The 26,500-nt window shown below is 39.9% G+C and overlaps 1 protein-coding gene across 1 annotated transcript in view; it reads left to right on the top strand.

Moving 5' to 3' along the window:
• The window catches only part of LOC124796471 (PC-esterase domain-containing protein 1A-like), a 173,927-nt gene that overhangs the window by 59,272 nt on the left and 88,155 nt on the right, over nucleotides 1-26,500 (top strand). The window contains exon 4 of the mRNA XM_047260697.1: nucleotides 22,690-22,832. Within this exon, the coding sequence (XP_047116653.1) occupies nucleotides 22,690-22,832 (143 nt within the window). The remainder of the gene's footprint in view (nucleotides 1-22,689; nucleotides 22,833-26,500) is intronic.

The raw sequence follows: 26,500 nt of genomic DNA, 5'->3' as shown, positions 1-26,500 counted from the left end.
GCCTTAATGTGACTACATACATGATTAACTAATTGTCTCTAATTGCTCACTGTGCCCGGCTGATTGTAGATAAGACCAGCAAAGCCTTTGCCTGCCTGTCTGCATAATTTCGCGTTAATGGTGTGTTTGATAGAAACGCGGTTGGTACCTCTGTGCATGCCTGTGTTTAATGTGTAGCTGTTGAAAGTTTCGTTGTTGTATGTCTGTTAGCTATTGTTCAGTGCTGTATTGAGTAGAATGTTGTGTCGCACAGTCTAAGAATTTCGAGATGGCAGAGTTAAAGGGGCAAGGCATCTGCATTAAATTTTGCCCGAAACTCAAGAAAACCATTGCAGAGACACACCAAATGGTGGGGGAAGCCTACAGTTATGAGCGATTGAGCCATACTCAGTGTTACAAATGGTTCACATTGTTTAAAAATGGCCAGACAGAAGTTAAAGATGATCCTCATTTAGGAAGCCCTTCGACGTCCTAACAACACGTTCATGTCAGCATCTTCAACAAAATTGCACGTATCAATCAAAGACTGCCTGCAGGAGAATGTAACATTTCAGTTGGATTATGTCATATCCTGACACAGCATCTTGGAATGCATCTTGTTGCCACCAAGTTCATCCAACGGCTCATGGGTCAAGATGAGAAAGACTTTCGCCTCACAGTCTGTGAAGAGATTCTGTATCATGCACAGGAGAACAACATGGAACTATGTTTATGATCTTGAGACCAGGGTTCAGTCTTCACAATGTGTTGGTGTTGTGTACATAGTTCCACGTAGTCAGTGCGTACACAACTTTCCCAATAGAGCGTGCCCCACTAAGCACAACAGCACAGATGCAGTGCTCATCCATCTCCGCACTACGAGATGGCACTGTCTTAGAGACAGACCAAATTCTGCTTCCGCCGATCCGCGTATTAATATGTAACGCAGTCAATGAGATTGCTGCTAACGTAGAACCTTTTCTCCTCGCGGATCACACTCGCGCAGTGATACCTGAACGCTTGAGGTATTATAATGAGTGTACAGACCTCCGATTAGCCAGTCTGCATTAGTCTGTACCAGTCTATAGTCAAGTTTCAGTCTGCACCTAATAAGATTATCATATTCCGGTACATAGCCATGAATAGAAATGTTTAGACACTTTGTCAAGTATCAGAGATATGTGAGAATAAGATTAACGTACCAAGACCAAAGGAACTTCAGATTGTCAATTGTAAACAGCATCCAGAATCAAGTTAAGTAATTTCTATGCTTTTTATTATTTTAATAAATGTGTGTGAAAATTAATCAAGTTCTGTTTAAAGTTGGTCACCGTCAATCTGCTACTCTAAGCGTGCAAGTGGCATTTCTATCGTCTGACCTAACGGCAGAAGATAAACACGCCACAGTAAGACCACGAGACATATTGCTGACAGTCGCCTACTTCGTTAGAGCGACAAGTCAAATAATCTGATGGTGTGTGTACCGAAGGTCTTACAGTACGCATACCACAGTTGGGAAAAGTTCGACAAAAAAAAAAGAAGAAGAAGAAAACAGCCTGAAATGTGACGAGAAATTCATGGGTCTTGCATCACTACAATGCACCCACACCTTCATCCCTGTTGGTGGATGACTATTGCGGAAAAAACGAAATCAGTGTGTTGCCTCATCCTCTGTACTCTCCAGATGCTACCTTATCCTTCATACTCTCCAGACCTGGCCCTGAGGACTTGTTTTTTATTTCCAAAGCTGAAAACCCAGTAGATAGGACAGAGATTTGCAATGATAGACGTGATAAAATAAAATTTGCAAATGACACCTCACGTAGTGCAGCAAGAGGGATATCAAGACTGCTTCCAGAAGTAGAAAAGTGTTGGGAGTGGTGTATCAATTGTGGAGGAGAATATTTCAAAGGAGACCACACACAATAAGTAAAAGGTGAGCATAGAAAAATTTTGTGGGCAAAGCTCCGGAATTTTTTGAATAGACCTCATTTGTCTCAAAGGGTCCTTTGCTTCACCTCACAAAGTAGAACTCAGGTTGTGAAATTTCTGCACATCATCAATTTAATTGTGTATTGTTGTTCCTGACTAGACTCAAAAAGGCATCTTCATATGGTGACCACTTAAGATAGTTCTGTGCAAAGTTAGATAAGTTAATAGAGATTAACTTTAATGAACTGACATTATCTGATGGATTCGATGAGTCCATAGGCAGTAGAGGTGAGCATTCATCTTCAATTGCTAGCCATGTGTGAGACAGTCAAAATCAATCTGAATCACATCAGTATATGTAATTTTGTCTCCAGCATTTTAATGGCAGGACTGTCTGCAGCCTGCACAAAAATATGTATGTACACGAGAGAAGCCTTTGCAATACTTCTCCCTTTAGCCAATCTTAGCAGCTACACCCATTAAAAAAAGTTTTGCATCACCTTGGTTCTGAGAGTTACGGAACCTGTGCAGAAAATTGGAATAGAAATCAACATAAACATCATTTCCACCATTTTTATTGCACATGAAAATCACACATTGCATGTTGTACCACCATATAGCAAGACCTTCAGAGGCGGTAGTCCAGATTGCTGTACGCACTGGTACCTCTAATACCCAGTAGCATGTCCTCTTGCATTGATGAATGCCTGTATTCATCATGGCATACTATCCACAAGTTCATCAAGGCACTGTTGGTCCAGATTGTCCCACTCCTCAACTGTGGTTCGGTGTAGGTCCCTCAATGGCATTCACGTATCATACAGCCGTTACAGCACCTTCCATGACCACCAACGACGTTCATCGGCCCCACATAATGGCACCCCAAAACATCAGGTAACCTCCACCTTGCTGCACTCGCTAGACAGTGTGTCTAAGGCATTCAGCCTGACCGGGTTGCCTCCAAACATGTCTCTGATGATTGTCTGGTTGAAGGCATATGCGACACTCATCAGTGAAGAGAACATGATGCCAATCCTGAGCCAGCCACTGTGGCCGAGTGGTTCTAGGCACTTGAGTACAGAACTGTGCTGCTTCTAAGGTTGCAGGTTCAAATCCTGTCTTGGGCATGAATGTGTGTGATGTCCTTAGGTTAGTTAGGTTTAAGTAGTACTAAGTCTAGGGGCTGATGACCTCAGATGTTAAGCCCCATAATGCTCAGAGCCTTTTGAACCATTTTGAGCTGCATGGTGTTGTGGTTGCAAAGATGGATCTCACCACTTACGTCGGGAGTGAAGTTGTGCATCATGCAGCGTATTGTGCACAGTCTGAGTCATAATATGATGTCCTGTGACTGCATGAAAAGCATTATTCAACATGGTGGCATTGCATTCAGGGTTCCTCCGAGCTATAATCTGTAGGTAGCGGTCATCCATTGCAGTAGTAGCCCTTGGGCGGCTTGAGCAAGGCATGTCATCAACAGTTCCTGTCTCTCTGTATCTCCTCCATGTCTGAACAACATTGAAAATCCGAAACGCCTGGACACTTCCCTTGTTGAGAGCCCTTCCTGGCACAAAGTAACAATGTGTATGTGATCGAACTGCGGTATTGACTGTCTAGGCATGGTTGAACTACAGAGAACACGAGCCGTGTACCTCCTTCCTGGTGGAATGACTGGAACTGATCGGCTGTAGGACCTCCTCTGTTTAATAGGCACTGCTCATGTGTGGTTGTTAACATCTTTGGGCAGGTTTAGTGACATCTCTGAACAAAGGAACTGTGTCTGTGATAAAATATCCACAGTCAACGTCTATCTTCAGGAGTTATGGGAACAGGGGTGATGCAATTTTTTTTATGTGTGTTGTATGGGGTGTGCTGCATATTAACCATCAGCAAACAAATATCTCTGAACTGTTGTTTCTGAAGTCTTGAATAGGCCTTGAAATGTTCGACAGAACTTACTGATGGACCAGGAACATGTGCAATGCTTTGGTTCTCACAGTTACATGTTAACGTATACTGGAACAAACATACATATGCACAAACATACAGTATTGTCTGCATGAAATGTCTTTTTTTTGGGAGTTAGCATGTTTGTTATTAGCAAAGCACAGATACAGTACAATTCAGAAATGCCATTTAGCGACACTGGATCATCCTCATTCTGATCCATCTCTAGATATAGTACCAGCTGAACAGGTCTCATGAGTTGTCTTCCATCAGCAGTTGGGTTGTGCGTTGAACTCCATCTCTGCCTTCTTCCACATGTGCTGTGGGGAAACTTCTTCTTGCAGAAGGGTGGTGTCACTGATTCAAATCCTCACTGATCTTCCATTTAGACATTTGACTAGGTGGAAGTTGCGCAGTAACACGAGATACTCATTGCTCCTGCACTTCCAGAAATTTTCTGCTGTTTTCTGATGTATTCTGAACTCTCTCATCAAGTCTCATGTGATCAGTGGTTCGTGTCCTGTTAGCATGTTGTAAGTCTCTCCTCCACAGGAAGATTTCTGGAGTGATCATTTCGTCTCCTAAACAAACCAGTCCCACAGTCCACTAAAACAGTGATGTTAGTTAACAGACTAAAATTATTTCTTTGATGTTTCTGTCTAAAGCCATAGGCATAGCAATGATTTGTTCACTTTGTGGGATATAGGTTGCAGATCAACATCATCCAAAGTTGTTTTTTGATTAAATCAATAGTAAAAAAGTTAAAAAACAAAAATCATGCTCTTCTTAATTTCCTTGATGTCACTGTAATTGCTATTGCTTGTTGTCCTGTAGTGAGACAGGGTGTGAACTCTGTGGAAGAGTCCTGGATTTGTTAAGTTTCTGAACAAAATTCACGTCCTCATAATCAACGTCCCATAATAGTGCTTTCTTCAAATAACTGAGGTAATAATCAACTTTGTTCACATCAGCAAAAATGTATCTGACTGGATTTTAAATTAAACACATTTTCAATACCACCTCCCTATATTTCACATGGTCAAATTCAGAACAAATTCTCAGTACATTCACTTTTTATACATCTTCAAATTTCAGAAAATGCATTACATAGTTGCAGTCAGAACAAGTCCCAGACCTCCCTCCCCACTTCTCTCCACCAGCAATGCTTGAAATATACTTCCTTATGACTCCATTACCACATTACAACTCGTTCTGTACAAACGACCTTCTGAGACTAACAGAAAGTAAAGACAAAGATGTTACATTTCAAGGGAATACGGACTTTCATTATCATCGATATAGTTCATCTGGAATGATATTTACAGAGAAATTATTATTTAAGTCATAGACATATTTTGTAAAGTATAATTTACTAGGTAATTTTGAAATATAGTTTTTATAACAGATTTTTTAATCATTTGTTTTTTCTTAGAATAAGCTCAGCTGATGATACCCTTATAGTAAGCAAAACAGATCACATGAGACACTTCACATTGTCAGATAAAAAGCAAAAATATGTAGGAAATTACTTTCAAAATATAGAGAAAGTAATACAAAATAATAAATGAAATTTCAAATATAGGCTCCCAAACATCAAAACTGATCTGCGAACTCACATAGAGAAAATACGTTTCGTAAATGCTACTAAATATCCCGAGGATATGTATTCAGTCAAGACGTTCATGAGACATAGCTGTATCATTATCTACTATTACAAAGGTGTTTCCAAAGTGTAGGTTCACTCCAGTCCTCAGTCTGAGAGATGGGCCTTAAGTTCAGGGTAGCTTCAGTATTCATGAGCACATTCTGTAGCTCTTCTTTGTCCACACTGGAATGACTATGTACTTTTCAGAGACATCTTTTGGTTGAGCCAACCATTCTCTTCCAGAATCCTCCCCACCAAGACACACATTGAGCTATAAACTTCCAATTCTACTTCGGCATACAACAGCTGTACAAAATCAACACCAGTCACTTGGGTGGATCTGTGTGGTGGTGTCTGCTCAGCTGCTAGTGAAGCTTCTATTTCTTGACTGGTGACAATAAGTGCTGTTTTACACTATGTAATATCTAGTAGGAGGAACAAAGCTCCGAAAGCACAATTCGAATGCCAACGTGATGTAAGTGGAAGTGAGTGTGTCAGATTAAAAGCATTTTGAAGTGGTGGTTTCTGTCCAGTGTAAGTGAATGTCAGTCTTCTTTGGTTAATTTGGTACAATGAAAATGACCACATATACACAACTAATCCTCATCCAAAATGTGCTTGAGACAATTTTTGATCCATTGTATAATGGAATGTTTCCCTTTGGAGCCTTGACTTCTTGAAAAAAACATAGTTGTTGTACAGCCTTGATCCAATAATTTCAAGCTACAGTCATTTCTTCAGCCATAAATTAACTGTGCAAATTTACCTTGTCAGTAAGCTTTCTTTGTCAGTAGGTTTCCTTTTCAACTGGAGAATGTGGGCTGTGACTCACAGTAATTTCCAATAGGAACTAAATCTTGCAATATTTATCAATGGTTGGAGTATCTCCACAAGAAGGACCTGTGTAACCAAGTGCAAGCTTTCTGTTTCCAACAAAGAAGCAGGAGTGAGATATTCATTTGACCAGCAACAGGGCTGTTGTGAAAGCCAAGGCTATGTCACCATATGTCCACTGTGTGTAAAATTTGAGGCAGCCTTCCTCTTGACAGATGATCCACAGGATTGTCCCTGTTTGGATAATGCCTCCACTGGAATAGCAAGTTGTACCTTTGAATTTCCATGACCCTGTTGCATATAAAAGTTTTCCAAGTGTTGGGATACCCTTTAGCTAAGCTTGTTCAACCACAGAGTCAGTCCAAAGAGTTGCTTTACTTATGTCTGAGTTAATAGCCTTGCAGTAGTAATGTAGAAGTCTCATCACCATTACTGCTGCCAGCAGCCCCAGTCATGACAGCATAAACCTCTTCGCAGGTGTTAGTATGCTTTTGCTACACATCAGTTGGACATGGGGCTCACTATTTACAGTGCACCAACATCCAAGATTGCACCATATGCTCACTGTGAAACATCACAAAAACCTGGGTGCAAATAGTTCCGTCTTGAAAGCTTTTGATCGATCTTAGTACATAAATATGAGATAAGCTTGAATGAGCTGACATTCAAGTCTGCCACCAAGTGGCAAGATGCTGAGGCGGAAGTTGACCCCACCCTAGTCCAAGTATCTTGAAACAAAAATTGTTCTGTTGTGGATACTGGAGTTATTAAGACCAGGGGGTTATAAAAACTAGCAGTTGTTTGTAATAAGCTTCTTTTCATTGCAATTACCTGTGGTATTTTATTGACAACTTCATGCTGTCCCACATGAAACATATCATTTACTGTGTTCCACTGAACACCCAACACATGTGTGGTTCTCATGAGCTCTTGTCCTCCTGATTTTCATATTCTGACTAATTGCTGAGACTTCTTTGCCCATTTTGTCATTGATTTGATTCATGAGTGAAGTCATTTGAATTGGAAAGTAGCTCCTTATGCAGTTCACAACCTGAAAGTTCCTTCCAACATGTGTATAACATAAGAAGGCACGCAGATCGAAGAGTTTGACAGTGTTAAATTCCTGGGCTTAGAACTCAATAATAAAGAGCATACCACAGAATTGCTGAAGCGCCTAAAAAATCTGTATTTGGAGTGAGGGTGATGTCAGGTATGGGGGATCTAAATATTAAAAAAAAAACTTGCATACTTTGCTTAAGCCTAGTTTGCATGACAACATTGGATTGCGCTACTCGTTGCGCGGAATGAGTTGCACGCAAATGGTTTCATATATGACTGTAGACATGGTGAAACCAGTATACACTTCAGTTTCGTCGTTTTCTGGGTTCCTGAGTCGTGTCTGAAATGAAAGTTTTGGCAGCTGCACAAACTACTCTCTTGAAGATAGATCTGTACAGTGGCAATATTTCAAAATCAAAACATGTGTAAATGGGGAGCACTGCTGAAACGTTTTAAATAGGTGAGTGTTGAATAAAGAATGCAGCGTCTTGATTTGTGTAGCCTTCCCTCCTGTCAACAATATGCCTTAATAAAAAAAGAGTCGGCCAGCTCGAACGATGGGATTTTAGCTTTGTAGACAAGAGCATTTCCACAGCTAGAATTACATTTGCTTGTATTTTTCTTAATTCAGTTGTATATGTACTCCAAATTCAATAAATTTTGCCCTGCAGCTCAGATATTGTCAAACCATCTGTGTTCTGATCACATATGACAATCTCAGGAGCAGCAATATGGTGCTTATTTTTGTAATCAGCATCACTGAAATCCCACAAACACCTATGCAAAGCATAGATATCCAAAAAGTGAACATTATTCTCTGTTCCCCATGTCATATTTCAGTTTGTCTGCACTCTACAAACACACATAACCTCAAAACTCATGCACCTAGTGTTGCCAAAGTTGGAACATTCCAAAAGTGTTTAGTTTCACCAATGAGCTGCGCAAGCGCATGACGCGCATGCGCAGTGGCCGGTAGCGCAGTTGCCTGAAACCTAGTGTTGTTGTGTAAACTAGGCATTACTGTCATTGTATTATGTCATATGGGATCATATTCTGGGTAACTTGTCAAACTCAGCAAAAGCTTTTAGCTTGCAAAAGTGTGTAATAAGAGTCATTTGTGGTGTAAATTTGAGAACATCATGTAGAAATCTGTTCAAGGAACTTTGTATACTAACCATTGGTTCTCAGTGTATTTATTCCTTAATTAAATTTGTTGCAAGTAGTATGCCTCTATTTCCAATCAAAACCTCAGTACATAGTATCAAGACTAGGAATAAGAACAGTCTACACAAAGACCTAAAATCACTTTTTGATCCAAAAAGGTGTCCAGTATTCAGGAACAAACATTTTCAATAAATTTCCAGCAACCAACTCGGTTTCAGATAAAGCACAGTTAAAACAGAGTTCGAAAGACTTTTTGATAGGCAACTCCTTCTAATCTATAGATGAAGATCTTTCAACAGGTACTGTTCAACCACCTTAAATAAAAATGTCTATTAGATTACAGTTTTGACAGACTTGGTTGCAACAGTCAGGATTAGGTATTTTGTATATGATAAATTTATTGAAAGTGCATAACTGTACTTCATTCTGATAATGTATTAGTTCTGTAAATATTAGCAGTTCCACTTCACTTTTCTGTATTCACATGTTTTTGACCATCTCCAGACATATGGCCAAGGTAGTGAGTATTATACTCAAATTTTTTATGTTTTTTATTTTAGGTTTTATGACTTGTTCCACACCCATGAGAATCATCTCATTTTTGGGTGTGGTGTCGTCAAACGAATTTATTTGATTAATGAAGCATAAAACAGTGGAACCATTTGTTTTGCCTTTATGTTTTAACTTGGAAAGACTGTTACTTGTTTCAATATTTGTACTCAAGTTTAGTTGTAATTTTAGCACCTGTAAAAAAATGGCAGCAATTGACACTATTAACTAGAAATCAGCTATGTGCTTGTTATATAACTAAATTATTCTGCTATGCTTTACTCAGATTTTATTCCATCAGCTAGTATACAGGCATTAAGCTGATATATTTCAGTAATGAATGCAAATAAGCTGAAGTAAACAATCTGTAGATGACATAGCGAGGAGTATGTGTTGTACATTATGCATGAAGGAATTCTGTAGTCACTCAGAGTTGATGTGTAAGCTCTGTCAGAGTACCATAGGCTTCCCAGAGGTCTAAAAAGTTCCAATCTATGTCCCTTTTTTGATATGTAAGTCCTCTCAAAGTATCTTAGGCATCCCAAAGATTCCAAAGTTCCTGTCCACATCACTATTTCCAAGGTTTCGGCACCAGAAAATTGGTGGGAGTAATTAGAAAGCATTTCAACATCAAGTAACATACAATATTAGCAAAGGACGTTTATAGTGTGGAAGTTACATAGCACCTGTCGTCAGCAAAACAGGGGTACCGTACAATTCAGAAACACCATTTACAGTTCTCCACAGGGCAGATGGTCCAGGTAGGCACACACAGAAGCAGTTACAAAGCTCCTGATGGGGAACAGGCTTTAATGGACAGGTTTACCTGCCTAGTTGCCAAAATGTAGTTCTAAATGCATCTCAATGATAGACCTCAATAGTAACCACAAAGTTGCTGTTTGGTGCTCAATGTCTGGTTTCTGCATCATAAGACATTTCTTTCACTAAATTGTTTATGCTAACCATTATGTACATAAACTGTTTAATCCATTTGTGGATCAACTCACAGAAAATGCACAAGTATATGGATATTTTCAGCAGAGAGAAGCAATGCCACACACTGCCTTCACAAGCTTGTCATGAGTGCGTGAGGTGTTAAGTGAAGAGCATCAGCAGAAGCAATGAAGTATGGTGGCCACCTTAATTGCCTGATCTCTTTCCCTGTTATTTTTACCTGAGGCGCAAATTGAACAGTCAGGAGTACTTAGATAGTCCTCGCACACCGTAATATTTTCCAGGCTAGTTTATTTTGCCCAACTTATAGTTCAGAGAAGCTGGTACTAAAGGAGAAGATCCAAATAGTACAGTTAATGTGTAGCAGCTATTGACATCATTTATATTGTGGTAAGCATAATGCTCAGTTACTGGTTGGTGAAGTTTGAGGTTAGCCAAAGTTTTATGATGGCCATTGATGTGAGCAGTCAGCTGCTTACTTGTCATATCCACATAGTGATTATAGCACAGCTGATGTATACTGTGACAGCTTTCACACAAGACTGTACTTTCTATAGAACAGGAAAAGCCTGTGACCTGAGCACAGAAGGAGGTGGTAGTTGCGTGCACCAGGCTGAGTGACTGTACTATGAAGGACTGGGACCTGCGGTGTGTCATCTTACTGACTCAGATAACATCTGAGTATCAGAGGTTGTTTAATGCATTAAGTCCTAAATTATTTGACACTTAGTTTTATGCTGTAAATTAGCCAACCATTTTAACACTATTTCATCACATTTATTTGATTTCCTTCTTAGATTCAAAATAAATAACAAAAAAATTCTGATAAATACAAGTAGGACCCACGTACCAAGGGTTCCATAAAATTTAATTATGTTTGTAGAGACTACATCCATCCTGGGAATCAAGAATCTCAATGATTTTTATCTGTTATTGATATGACACTGGCAAGATAATGGTTCCGGGCTTCAAAGATCTTCGAGATTGACAAAAAATATATATTTTTTTCATGTCATATAATTACAAATTAAAAATATACACATTTTTTCCTTTACTTATAGTATGAATCCTTGCTTCTTACCAAATTTCCTGAGAAATTTCAAAAGATCTAACACAAAGAGGTGTATCTTTTTATTATGATGACTCAGAAGCTGAAATGGTTAACACCTTCAAGAGACCATAGACCTTAGTGTGTGACATAAATTTGAACTTCCTGCCCGTTCCTGAGAAAAAGTAATCTCAACAGATGGACAGACAGATACTCAGATAACAAGTGACAAAAATATTTTTTGCAGGTGATATAATTACAAATTAACAATTTATGGTCTTTTCGATTTGCTTGTACTATGAAACATAGCTTTTTCCTAAATTTCATGGTTCTAGGTCAGTGCGAAGTACCTTATGGGTTTTAATGAGTGACTTTGCAAGCACCAAAATGTGTGACATAAACAGCTGTACCTTTGATTCCATTGACTTAGAAGATTAAAGTTTTTACACCACTAAGGGTCTTTAGACATTGTGTGTGACATAAATTTGAACTTGGTAGGTTTACTCGTTCCTGATAAAATGAGTTCATAAGAGTTGGACTGACAGAGATATGGACAACAAAGCAATCCTATAAGGGTTCCATTTTTTTTCAATTGAGGTATGGAACCCTAAAAAAGGAGTCCTCATTTGAGGATGCAGGAATTCAGTGTGAAGAATTTTAGGACACAGATAAAATTAATTTTTCATTGCAGCCAATATTTTATTCAAATTTTTTTCCAATGTTGTTGGAAGTAAAGCCATTATTAATATTCCAAAACAGACATTCCAAATAAATATGCAATCAGAATAATATCACTCTCAGAAATGTTTCATTTAAAGGCATAATTAGTCTATAGTTTGGTTTTGAATAAGCCAAAACATTCAACACATGTAGTGGCATTGCACTTAGTTCTATATGTGCGTGGTTTGGCTGTGAAATGTTTTGTTTGGCATCTTTTTTGTTTATGTCGTTTACGTATAAAACGTCCCTCTCTGTCATATCTTACACTTGGCAGTACATTCATTTAAGTTGGAGTGATGGATGTTGTAGGTCTCCTTCATGCAATTCCGCCAGAAAATACTTCTTCAAATATGTGACAGCAATCTCTTTTCTATTGTCTTTCATGGTTACATATGGTTTTTTGCTGATATTTCTGTTAACACACTGACTGCCACAATACTGCTAGCAGACAGCCATTTGTGATGGTCAATGGCTCCCATATATTTATTGTAATTATGAAGGCATAGCTGGTTGCTCAGTTTCAAGTACTTCCTTCTTTTTCTTGCAGAATCTTTACTGAATGCTGAATGTCCTTCCTCTTGCCAATAGCTGCTTCATTCTTCTTGTAAAAAGTATCTTCTGGATGGTCCCTTTCATTCTGTTTTACTTCTTTCTTTGGCTTCCCAGGATTCGTTACTGGTTATGTTCATCCTTACTGTTTCACTGGCTCCGAAACCTCTCTCTTTCAATACTTCCAGTGAGTAAGGAAGTTTGCTTTACACTGTCATGTACATAATACACTACTGGCCATTAAAATTGCTACACCACGAAGATAACGTGCTACAGATGTGAAATTTAACCGACAGGAAGAAGATGTTGTGATATGCAAATGATTAGCTTTTCAGAGCATTCACACAAGGTTGGTGCCGGTGGCAACATCTTCAACGTGCTGACATGAAAGTTTCCAACCGATTTATCATACACAAACAGCAGTTGACTGGCGTTGCCTGGTGAAACGTTGTGATGCCTCGTGTAAGGAGGAGAAATGTGTACCATCGCGTTTCCAACTTACGTTTCCGACTTTGATAAAGGTCAGATTGTAGCCTATCGTGATTGCGGTTTATCGTATCACAACATTGCTGCTCACGTTGGTCGAGATCCAATGACTGTTAGCAGAATATGGAATCAGTGGGTTCAGGAGAGTAATATGGAACACTGTGCTGGATCCCAACAGCTTCGTATCACTAGCAGTCGAGATGACAGGCATCTTATCCACATGGCTGTAACGGATTGTGCAGCCACGTCCCGATCCCTGAGTCAGTAGATGGGGACGTTTGCAAGACAACAATCATCTGCATGAACAGTTCGATGACGTTTGCAGCAGCATGGACTATCAGCTCGGAGACCATGGCTGCAGTTATTCTTGATGCTGCATCACAGACATGGTGTACTCAACGATGAACCTGAGTGCATGAATGGCAAAACGTCATTTTTTCGGATGAATCCAGGTTCGGTTTAGAGCATCATGATGGTCGCATCCGTGTTTGGCGACATCGCGGTGAACGCGCATTGGAAGCGTGTATTCGTCATCGCCATACTGGCGTATCATCCGGCATGATGCTATGGGGTGCCATTGGTTACACATCTCGGTCACCTCTTGTTCGAATTGATGGCACTTTGAACAGTGGACGTTACATTTCAGATGTGTTACGACCCTTCATTCGATCCCTGCGAAACCCTACATTTCACCAGGATAGTGCACGACCGCATGTTGCAGGTCCTGTACGTGCCTTTCTGGATACAGAAAATGTTCAACTGCTGCCCTGCCCAGCCAGCACATTCTCCAGATCTCTCACCAATTGAAAACATCTGGTCAATTGGGGCCGAGCAACTGGCTTGTCACAATACGCCAGTCACTATTCTTGATGAACTGTGGTATCGTGCTGAAGCTGCATGGGCAGCTGTACCTGTACACGCCATCCAAGCTCTGTTTGACTCAATGCCCAGGCGTATCAAGGCCGTTATTATGGCCAGAGGTGGTTGTTCTGGGTACTGATTTCTCAGGATCTATGCACCTAAATTGCGTAAAAATGTAATCACATGTCAGTTCTAGTATAATATATTTGCCCAATGAATACCCATTTATCATCTGCATTTCTTCTTGGTGTAGCAATTTTAATGGCCAGTAGTGTGTTTTACTATCATTTTGACTATATATAGTTATATATAAAAACAAAGATGAGGTGACTTACCGAACGAAAGCGCTGGCAGGTCGATAGACACACAAACAAACACAAACATACACACAAAATTCAAGCTTTCGCAACAAACTGTTGTTTCATCAGGAAAGAGGGAAGGGGAGGGGAAGACGAAAGGAAGTGGGTTTTAAGGGAGAGGGTAAGGAGTCATTCCAATCCCGGGAGCGGAAAGACTTACCTTAGGGGGAAAAAAGGACAGGTATACACTCGCACACACGCACATATCCATCCCATATATAGTCATGGACTGTGCACCTGCTCCCGGCGGAGGTTTGGGTCCTCCTTTGGGGATGGGTGTGTGTGTTTGTCCTTAGGATAATTTAGGTTAAGTAGTGTGTAAGCTTAGGGACTGATGACCTTAGCAGTTAGGTCCCATAAGATTTCACACACATTTGATTTTTTTGACTACATATAAGTTGGGTGAAATGTGTACTGTTTTTGGAAATTTTTGTTTATCTTATCAAATGAGAGCCTGCTTTCAAAAGGTTTATCATGTGTGTTGTCGTTTGCTTTTTTGGTGTCTTGAAAATGGATTACCTATCTCAATTGAAAATACCTGTCTTTACTCAGAGCAGTTTTAACCAGTGATATTGGCACGAGGTGTAGTGCATACAGTGTGGTGTAAGGTTTAGCATCACTGGCTCGCATGCTGTGGGTTGCCAGTTCCAAACCTGACCACCAGCAGTTATTTAGTATTTAGTATCTATCATTTCTGGAGAAGGTTGTTGAAATATATTTATGTATTCTGGAATGTTTGGTGCCTGTATAAATAACAACACTCTCCATCCAGGAATTCAGTTCTGATCTGTGTATATGTTAATATTTGGAATAAATGTGTTTTCTGTGCTAAGAGTTTTACTTCACTGATGATCGTGCTTTTGGATCTGGACCTGATTGTGGTTATGATGTGTTGTTTGGAAAACACAAAGCGTCTCATAACTGTGGCTCCAGTTAGACAACATAAAAGCTGTCTACTACACGTACAGGAACCAGTATACAAGCAGTACATTGTTCCTAAGACCTGTATATTCAGGACACAGATGGATTCCGAAACAGCAGTAAATCAGTTGTGTATCAGACATCCACTAGTGTTTTCTGGAGACACTGGTTAGTGCCCAGCAGAATGGGATTCAACCCAGTTGCTAAATGCAACAAATGTATTACACGATATGTTTAAACAAATATGCACCACCTCTACTTTGATGGCCTAGCTGAAGAAAATGTTTGGCGACAATCAGCAGCAAGTCCACTTAGTAGAAGAACAATTGAAGAACAGGGCCCAACTTTAAGGGGAAATGGCACACTTTATCTCCACATTCGTTTGTAAGGTGCTGATTACCTTGATGTTGAGTGCCCATAAGATCCAAACACACACACACACACACACACACACCTGTTATCATTACAAACAAACTGCATTTAATCATAAACTGTTAAATTTATGTGTAATATGGGTTCAAACATTCAACTAAAGTATGACAAGAAGTTAAAAGATGACCATGCAAAAAATAATTTAAGTACACTCAGTGGAAATAAGCTTTGCATGGGAAGTAACTTCAAATTCATGCACAAAGTAGAAAATTTGACCAATATTAGGTTCATCCCTACAGAAATGAATAAATGAAAGGCCACAAATTAACATAGAGCATTGCTTAGGAACAACATGATTAAAAATCTAATTGCACTCACTAAAGTGGCACTCGAAATGGCCCAGTTGCCATTTCAGGAGCAAAACAATATTACTTGCAAAATTGCAAAAAAATACAAATGCAACTGAAACAAGATAGACGGACCAGTATGAGACGAAGGATAGTGATGTCATGCATCACATTAATAGCAAGCTTGAAAACGTAAATCTGTTTTTTGATGGTCTTTGTTGTGAAGACTGGTTTAATGCAGTTCTCCATGCTACTCTATCCTGGGCAGACCTCTTCATCTCTGAATAACTTTTACATCCTTCGGAATCTGCTTACTTATTCATCTCTTGGTCTCCCTCTACAACGCCCCCCCCCCCCCCCCCGCTCCGACCCCCCCCCCCACCACACACACACACACACACACACACACGCACACACACACACACACACTTCCCGCCAGTACTAAATTGGTGATCCCTTGATAATTTCTGAATGTGTCCTATCAACTAATCACTTCTTCTAGTCAGCTTGTACCACAAATTTCTTTATTCTCAAATCTATTCAGTACCTGCTCATTAGTTATATGATCTACTCATCTAATCTTTTATCATTCTTCTGTAGCACCATATACCAAAAGCTTCTGTTCCCCTCTTATCATAACTGTTTGTTGTCCACATTACACTTCCATATATGGCTACACTCCATACAAATACATTCGAAAAAGACTTCCTTACATTTAAATCTATTCTGTGTTAACAGATTTCACTTCTTCAGAATTGCTTTTCTTGCCATTGCCAGTCAACATTTTATATCCTCTGTATCTGAGCTATGAGCAGTCATTTTGCTGCCTTCAATAGCAAAAGTCATGTACTACTTTAAGTGGCCCATTTTCTAATCATTTCCCTGAGCATCAACTACTTTAATTTAGCTACTTTCTATTATGCGTGTTTTGTGTTTTTTGGTTTTCATATTATATCCTCCTCTCAAGACAGTGTTCATTCTGCCCATTGCTCTTCCAAGTCCTTTTCTGTCTTTGACAGAATTACAATTTCATTGGTAAACATAAAAAGCTTTTATTTCTTCTCTCTGAACTTTTTCTTTATGTCTTGCTCAGTGTACAGATTGAATAACATCAGTGATATGCTACAACCCTGTCTCACTCCCTTCTAAACCACTCTCATGACTGTGGTCTGGTTTTGGTACAAGTTGTAAATAGCCTTTCACTCCCTATATTTTACTCTTGCTACCTTCAGAATTTCAAAGAGAGTATTCCAGTTGGTCAAAAAGATTTCGGGTTTGCAGCCGGTCGTCGTAAACTTCATTGCACGATATTTCGGCTGGACAACTGCCACCCATCTTCAGGTGAGCCGAACAAGGACTGACGAAGACGTTCTCCGCTCCAGCTTATATAGTGCGCTGATAGTACTGCCGCGCATGCATTGCAATTGTGGAGACAGAAGGGCCACACCGACCAGTGGCAGCGCCCTTGCTGGGGGAACTGCAGTAATCAGCTGCCGCCGGTATTGTCGCTGGCCGCAGCTATCGAAGTCTTCTGGCATCTTCGTCTCGAGCAAATTTCCCGAGATGACGGGATTCCATTCATTATTCAATTGGTAACCACTGTCACGGTTCATTAGATTTCCCGCAATACGTATTTCAACTGATTCTGTAATAATGGAGTCCCAAAAAGTTTTTGCAGTGGCCAAAATTGAAGTTTTGTCGTACTCCATTGAATGTCCATTAGAAATACAATGTTCCGCAACTGCAGACTTACTGGGTTGCAGTAGGCGAGTGCAACGTTGATGTTCTGTGCAACGCTCTTCCACTGTACGCGTTGTCTGTCCTATTTATAAAATACCGTGTCAGTGTGGTATGGCACGCAAGCCTCCCCACCAATGGCAAGGTCCATGGTTCATAGGGGGGGGGGGGGGGGGGGGGGCGGGGATAATGTGCATACTATGTGCTTAATTTAAGAACTTTAACATGGGGATTTTGAAAAGAAAGTTAACGAAAATTTTATACGAGCCTTAATACATGAAATATGAGGGCACACAAAGTTGGACAGTGTGGGTCAGCCTGCTCTGTCACAAATAGTGTTCTCATCTGTTGACATTATGCTGTGTGCTTTGTTGCATTAAAATTGAGAGAATGAACATGCTCCCCATAGCAGTGAAAGAGGCCTGAAGAAGCTACAAAGTTGACCAATGTGCTACTCACCTGCAGGCTACCATCTTGTAGTTGAGTTAATAGATCAAATGGCAGTGCAAGTAAGAGTGGCCTAAAGTGAGTGTCCGCAAGATGTACGTTTAAATGTGGCCATGGCAGCCATTCTACCTGGCATCAAGATGGTGTGTCATACTTTTCATTGTCCATATGTGGTGATATCTTCAGATGGAATATTTTTTATACTCCAGCCAAAGCATCCACCTTTTTATATTGTTTCTCCCACATTTCAGTGCCCCGATTATATTAAAATGCTTCACAGTCTGTAACAGGAGATGAGCCATCCTACATTTGCACTTTAAAAACCATTGCATATTCTTTAACGGAAGCATTTTTAAACATATTTTAACAGGTTTTAATGGTTTCCATCCATTATTATTATTATTTACATGTATTTGGTGTATGAAGGGCACCAGGAACTTGAATTTTGCAAGTAGTTATTCAACTGGGAAATTTCATATATGATTTAACATTGTACCATCAGCTTCTGCCATTCATTGCCCTATTTTTCATTTATTTTTTACTTGTTATTTTTGTGGTTATTAGTTTCATACTTTTTATATATTGATCAAATTAATCATCAGAAACTTTCTCCACCCTCCATGAAACACACTGCTCCTGAACACTCATCCCGCAAACCATTTTCAACCTTTATACCAAAAGTCTGATCCCTGTAGAAGTCTCAGTATTTTCTAAAGGCCTCACCCTTAACCTAAAACCTGAATTCAGCCATGCTGCACTTGTAAAGGGCCTTCTTCATTTGTTCTTTACAATGGAAACATTCCTCACGACACAACAGCCAAACAAAACTCCACATACAATATTGTTTCAAACAGTTCCATCCTCCCTCCAATCATGATCCTCCTTTGCTTCCACCCATTGTGATAGTGAAGTGGAAACGTGGAGGGACACATACAGCACAAAAGCATACAGGCTGACCTCATCTGTTGACTGATAATATTTCCAGAATTCCCCATTTCTTACTTGGCATTACCTTCCTATCCTAAATCCCTCACTAGTGAGTCCAACATTACTCTCGTGGAGCACACAGCTATCTGTAACCTTATCAGTCTTCCTGCAGACAAAGGCACGGTGGTCGTGAATCGTAGTGACTGTGTGGCTGAGGGTCTCTGCCAACTTTCTGACACCTCTGCTTTCAAATCTTATAACCATGATGCCATCCTAGATGTCCAACAATACAGTAGCATCTCCTCAAGAGCTTAGGTCCATCCCAAAACTAGACATCTGAAACCATCTCCCTCCTCACACCACCAAATCACCACATTCTTACTTTGTGAGTACTCCGCAAACTCAACCCCATAGGTGTCCCTGCTCGTTGTCCTGTTGTGGCTGGGTACAGTTCCTTCATGGAACGAAACTCTGCCTTTATTGACCAACACCTCTCAAACTGTTGTCCTTAACCTCCCATCCTACATCCAAGGACTGCTCACTTCCTTCACTACCTTTTCACAGTTCCTGTCTCATTATCACCAGTCTCCTTGTTGGTCACCGTGGATGAAACATCCCTGTACGACATACATCCTGCATACTCATGGCCGTGCGGCTATGGAACACAGCCTTTCCCAACATCCTCCTGATACCAAACCTACACTATGTGATCAAAAGTATCCAGACACCCCCAAAAACATACGTTTTTCATATTAGGTGCATTGTGCTGCCACCTACTGCCAGGTACTCCATATGAGCGATCTCAGTAGTCATTAGACATCATGGGCAGAGCGGGGGCGCTTTGCGGAAATCACGGACATTGAACATGGTCAGGCGATTGAGTGTCACTTGTGTCATACGTCTGTATGTGAGATTTCCACACTCCTACACATCCCTAGGTCCACCATTTCCATTGTGATAGTGAAGTGGAAACGTGAAGGGACACATACAGCACAAAATCATTCAGGCTGACCTCGTCTGTTGACTGACAGAGACCGCCGACACGTTCGTAATGTATAATAGGCAGACATCTATCCAGACCATCACACAGGAATTCCAAACTGCATCAGGCTCCACTGCAAGTACTATGACAGTTAGTTGGGAGGTGAGAAAACTTGGATTTCATGGTCGAGCGGCTGCTCATAAGCCACAAGTCATGCCAGTAAATGCCAAATGACGCCTTGCTTGGTGTAAGGAGCATAAACATTGGACGATTGAACAGTGGAAATACGTTTGTGTGGAGTGACGAATCACGGTACACAATGTGGCGGTCTGATGGCAGGGTGTGGGTATGGCAAATGCCCGGTGAACGTCATCTGCCAGCGTGTGTAGTGCCAACAGTAAAATTTGGAGGCAGTGGTGTTGTCATGTTTTTCAAGGAGAGGACTTGCACCCCTTGTTGTTTTGCATGGCACTACCACAGCACAGGCCTACATTGATGTTTTAAGCACCTTCTTGCTTCACACTGTTGAAGAGCAATCCAGAGATGGCGATTGCATCTTTCAACATGATCGAGCACCTGTTCATAATGCACGGCCTGTAATGGACTGGCCTGCACAGAGTCCTGGCCTGAATCCAATAGAACAACTTTGGGATGTTTTGGAATGCTGTCTTAGTGCCAGGCCTCACCGACCAACATCGATACCTCTCTTCAGTGCAGCATTCCATAAAGAATGGACTGCCATTCCCCAAGAAACCTTCCAGCACGTGATTGAATGTATGCTTGTGAGAGTGGAAGCTGTCATCAAGGCTAAGGGTGGGCCAACACCATATTGGATTTCGGCATTACCGATGGAGGGTGCCATGAACTTGTAAGTCATTTTCAGCCAGATGTTCAGATACTTTTGATCACATAGTTTTTCACATCTTTCCTAAACCTGATCAACCACATACTGACCCATAGTTATTTCACTTTTGAAGGCCAAATGTATAAAAAAATCTGTGGTATCCACATGGCACGATCCTATTTATGGGCCATCTGGAAGAGTTCTTTTTCATGATATGTGGTCATGGTAAAGACAACCTTTTGCTCTTTCGTCCATAACCTCAACACTTCCTCCAAAATTCACTTCAGTTGGCCTTTCTCAAGTCAATAAGCCACCTTCCTAGATGTCTATCTCCACCTCTTAGATGGATCCGTAGATATGTGTGTTCTTATCAAGCACACCAACGACCAACAATACTTCCATTTCGGCAGCTGTCACCCATTCACTGTCAAAAATCAAAAAGTTGCTTCCTTACAGCTTCACCACCCATGGACACTGCATGTGCAATGGAAAGTAGGAGTTGTTGAAATATAGTGATAACCTTGTTGTGTGCTATCTCCTCCTCTGACACTCTTTATCACCCAGTTGGTGTTGAAAAGGTTGAACAGCTCAATCATATCATCCAACAAGGTTTTCACTACCTCTTGTAATGCCCTGATATGAGTGATATCCTACCCAATATCATATCCACATCATTGAAAATAGTGTTCGTCCACCCATCCAACTTGCAGAATATTCTTGTCCATCCCTATTCCAGGCACACTGCCATTGCTGCACCCAGAAGTCATTCATTTCCTTGTAGATGAACGAGGTGTAAGACCTGTCCCATGCCCCCACTCTCCACTTCCTACTGCAGTTCCACTCACAGGCTTTTCCTACTCTGTAAATGGCGGAGCCATGTGTCAAATCAGCCATGTTACATATCAACTGTGCTGTAATTACTATGTCGCATTCTATGTGGGCATGACAGGCAACCAACTCTCTACTCACATGAACTGCCACCACCAAACAGGCCAATTGTGAACTTAATCATCCATTGCTGAAATGCTGCACAGAACAACACAAATGACTACTTACAGCTGCTTCACTGTGTGGGCCATTTGGAAATTCAATTCCAGCACAAGTTTCACTATGTAGGCCATGTGGAAATTCCTTCAAGAACAAGTTTCTCTAAACTACACAGGTGGGAACTGTCACTCCATCATACATAGTACTCTGCAGTCCCCCAGCCTAAACCTCTACTAACTTGTTTCCCACTGTCTTACCTTCCCTTTTCCCTTCTGTCATTGTCCACTCTACAACTTCTCTGTCCAGATCAGGCACTGTCTTCTCCAACCATTCTTCTTGCCCCCCCCCCCCCCCCCTCCCTTCTCTCTCCTTCCTCCCTTTCTTTCTCCCCTACCCTTATTTCTCCCCTCCCTGTCTCCTCTTCTCCTCCTGCTCCATCTTTCTGTCTTTTTATATTTATAATATACCCTACACTCTCAGTACCCCTTTTGTCTTGTTGTGCACTCACTGAGCCATCTGTCTTTCCCATTTCTATCTCTTACTACCCCATTAAACCCCCCTTGCCTCAATCATCCTACCCTACCCTGTCTCCACATCCATCAGCCCAGACAACTGCTCTCAACAATCAATGATTGTGTCACTGTGACCACGATTTTGTGCCTTTGGCACCTGAGTGGTTGTGTGTGTGAATGACTGACCTTTCTGCTAGAAAATGAGCCAGAGCTCAAAAGCTTGTGAACTCTTGTTTTCTGTTACCTGTGTCTGTGCATCACCCATCTGCCTGCTATAGATGAGTTGCTGCCTTTCCCATTTTTTATGTGTTGTTCCATCCAGGTATTTTCACTAGTGCCATCAGATTAATTAAATTAGACATATGATAGAAAAGTCAGTGGCATGTACTGGCAGATTAACTGAATTTGTATGGTAAATGCTGACTAGTTATTGTATTGTGCCATTGTTTTACACTGTAAGCTGATACTGCAGTAGTTGTTGACAAAAGACAGTGCATTTTTTTACAGACACATTACATTTATTTCAGAACCACAATGTACGTGTGAAATACAGTTTTTTAACAAAGTGCTACTCAGAAGAAGTCAAAAATATGCTTGGAGCCATCAAATCTGGAGCATCATATTGTCCTGATGTAGTAGTTGTGAATTCTTGCTTGTGGGACATATCACGGTATGTGTTCCTATTTGGCATAGAGTGCAAAACAGAATAAATACCAGAAATTGAGATAAATTGTTACTAGCAGACATTGTATACATTTTACTCAGATTTATTGATTTGTTAATCTTAAAATGCACCTCTGGAACTGAATGTCATTGTAATAATAAATGGCTAGTATTTTAATATCCAGATGTACTTTTCAAGCATTTGATCATAATTTAGTTAGTTAATTATTAGTTACATGTTCAATGTATCATTTGAATAATTCTTTTATCGAAATGTTGTGAGACGAGTCAGTTCACAGGATATGAATACATGTTCAGTGTTAACATGAATTAACACATTATTTTTTTTAGTTTTACTTATGCATTTACATCGAAAAACAATTTTTTTCCATGCATTTTTTAAAACAGGAATTCATTTATGGAATAGAAGGTATTGTCCAGGAGATTTAAAATCTGCTTTGGTACCTGTCAGACATTTTAAGGCATTGGGCGAATGATTAAAAGTTTTTGTTGCAACATATTATATCTAAGAAATGTTAATTCATGTTACAGTAATACATTTGAAGTACTGTTTTATATACTGCAGTTTGCGGCATGGAGAAGATAGTAGTTGACCACTCAGAGTATGCTGCCCACAAGTTGGTAGAGACTTTCCTGCTCAAGCCTGTCCCATTCTTAGATGGTGACTATACTTAGGTTATGTAGTTTGTGAGATGGCCTCTGTAATGGCATACTGCCAGTTCCACGTGATCCCCAGCAGGCTCATTTTTGTTAATGCCAGCAAATACAGTAGGCCATTCCATTTAATCAATTCTTGCTTCTTGGAGGAGTGTGTTGCTAAGATGGGTGTTATGCGCTTGTCACCTCAAAAGACAAATCCTTCACTGAAATGTTGACTGTAGGCCTAGGCAAGAACTGAGAGGCTCCTCCTCAATAATACACACTTTAATATAACGGGTGAAATTGTGCACCTAAAGTGGAGCCATCTCCAAATACATAAAGCTATTAGCATTTGTGTGGGTAATTTGTACTGATATTTCATTTTCTATGTTCATTTAATAATAATTTTATGTATTAATACTTGTAGAAGGATTTGAATAACATGATGCAAAACAGGCAAGGAAGAATTAAGTAGTTGTTTTGGCGAGCAATTGCTGTTCCAGTTCGTGCCATATACTAAAAATAAAAAAATTGTAATGAGAAAATATAATAGTATGTGGTAGAATAAGTGTACAGAACTGTGTAATGTAATTGGTTTAATATTTGTATATTGTGAAAAGTATTTTTCTGTAAATGAGTGATGGTCAAGTATATGGATCTTAATTTGACTAGAGCAGTGTGTCAAGTGACAGAAAATGCAGATCAGAGGTGCTAGGTAAAGATCATGGTCTTCGATGTGAGGGGAGCTGTGCGTGTTAGGTGGGCTAAAATGGCGTGGGGCCACACATGTTTTGATTCTGAGGCAGGATCAGGCCTATAGGACTGTTCAGAAGCTAGTCTTCAGTTTATAAGTTTGTGAGCTGTGAACATAGTGGAATTATGGTCACTGTGATGTAATGAACTGTTTATTGCCTGCCACTGCTGTGCTAAAAGTATTTACAGATTTGATCAGACCTTTGTGTGTAGGACTATCATTCATAGCTAAGCAAATAAATAATCATTTATGTAAGGGCTTAAAGGAACGGTGTGCCTGTGCAGACAAGCCGCTTAACAGGCTGTGCACTCGCCCTCTGCTGTATTGCAAAGAGTGATAGTGTCCTCATGGATGAAGAGAACCTGATAGTAATGATCCAGAACCTATTCCAGGTGTCCCCTTGCCCACCTTCTTTGCACTGTGTCGTCCTGGGAGAATTATATTGTTGTTCGTAATTGGTGCTTAGAGGCCAAATTGATTTCATGGAGGCAGTTGTGTACTGTCTGTCTTGACCCTGTATTCCCAATTGCTTAAAAAAGAAAGGCAGGACATACATGTACAGAATTTTATTTGAGGTGCCCATGAGCCATAATTGGTAAATGGCACTCCTCAGGTGGTGCTGTTGAGCATAAGCAAATGCTCCAAGGCATCTCCAGTGTTGTGTACCTCACAACAGCTGTTAATGTTAAAAAGTCATCAGTGTGATGGGCCCTAATTTTGTAGACAATTTCACTCACTGATAACCCTTCTTGTCATAAAGTGATTATGAGCACACAGTCTAAGCCTGAAATAACCCTTCAAGGCATGTTATTGAAGACCAGCATTCTCTATCTAACTGCACTGAGAATGCACTTTCAATTCCATTACACAAATAGCTGTGTGAAGTTATTTTCTGTGGTCAGTGGAGTGTTGAAAGATAGGTTTCTGATAAAAACTGAGACAAATTAAAGAAACAAAAAGCTTACATGTCATGGTGGTTTTTGAAAGCTTTTTTAAGCATTTAACATGATATATTACTTTAAATTTGGGTAATATACTGAAGCTCATCCTGACAAAGTTAAGCACGATGAGTGATGGAATAAACAAAGTGCAGAGCTACTTCAGTCTGTTTATATAAGGTGATATACGACTGCTACCCCAGACACCTGTGAAATAAAACATAGCTGGAAGCCCATGGTTGTAAGAAAACCATCACATTTTGTATGTATTATCAGTTCTGGTGGAACAAGTGAAATCTGTGTTATGACACAAATTGTTACAAGGTTTGCAAATCTGACAGATTACATAGGCAAACAATGAAACATATTAATTAAATGAAAGTGGTTTATACTTGTCGTTATTAGTGTGCTGAATCCTAGTAAGAAAGTAAAAGAAAACATATCATACACTTTCTTTTACAATTACACTCAGTATTTTTTTAATGCATTTTTTAGCTATTTTGATCACATATATTTCTCCTACTATTTCAGTTAATCATATGGTTAATATATGAAATACTATTATCACAATTAAAACTATTCAGAATCTATGTAAAAACTGTACATCTAGAACAAAAACTGCAAAACTTCCTCTCACAGGGATTTAAAGCTACAAAGGGATCCAGCTTATCACCAACACTTTATAAAATATATTCAGAGAAAGCATTGGAACATTGGAAGAAAAATGTAATAACATAGAAACCCCAATAAAAGATAGTACTATACACTCACTGACAACCAGCCAATTTCACCACAAGATGAAGAAGACATTGAATATATCACTAGGAAATTGATAAGAGGAGTGTAAAAAATGAGGTGTTCAGGCCAGCATAAATAAAACAAAATACTTGGTAATAGGAGGAACAAATCAGGATTTTACACTGGATGAAGGTTGAGAACAATTACACATACTGAAGGGTACAAAAATATCTGTAGATGCTAAACATGGAAATTAATTCAAATATAAGTGCTGGAAAGTTTACTATTGGAATATTAAATGGTATTTAATGGGCATATTAAATGGTATTTAATGGGCTCAACCAATTAGAAGTCAAACAAAAGAAAAATCTTAAAAACAATTATTAGAAGTGTTGTAATAATAAGGATCAGAAGTGTGGATCATTTGATCCTAATTAATGAAAAGATTGCGGGCAGCTGATATGGACTTTTGGAGGTGGTCTGAAAGGATATAACTGAAGTCACTAGTTTGAGTACATGTGAAAAGATGTCAGAGAAGACACTGGCACAACAGATTATGGAATGGGAACCACCTGGAAGGAAGGA

The sequence above is a fragment of the Schistocerca piceifrons genome, chromosome 4 (genome assembly GCF_021461385.2).
Source record: "Schistocerca piceifrons isolate TAMUIC-IGC-003096 chromosome 4, iqSchPice1.1, whole genome shotgun sequence".
Lineage (NCBI taxonomy): Eukaryota > Metazoa > Arthropoda > Insecta > Orthoptera > Acrididae > Schistocerca > Schistocerca piceifrons.
The sequence above is the reverse complement of the archived record's forward strand: the minus strand, read 5'-3'. Positions and strand labels throughout refer to the sequence as shown.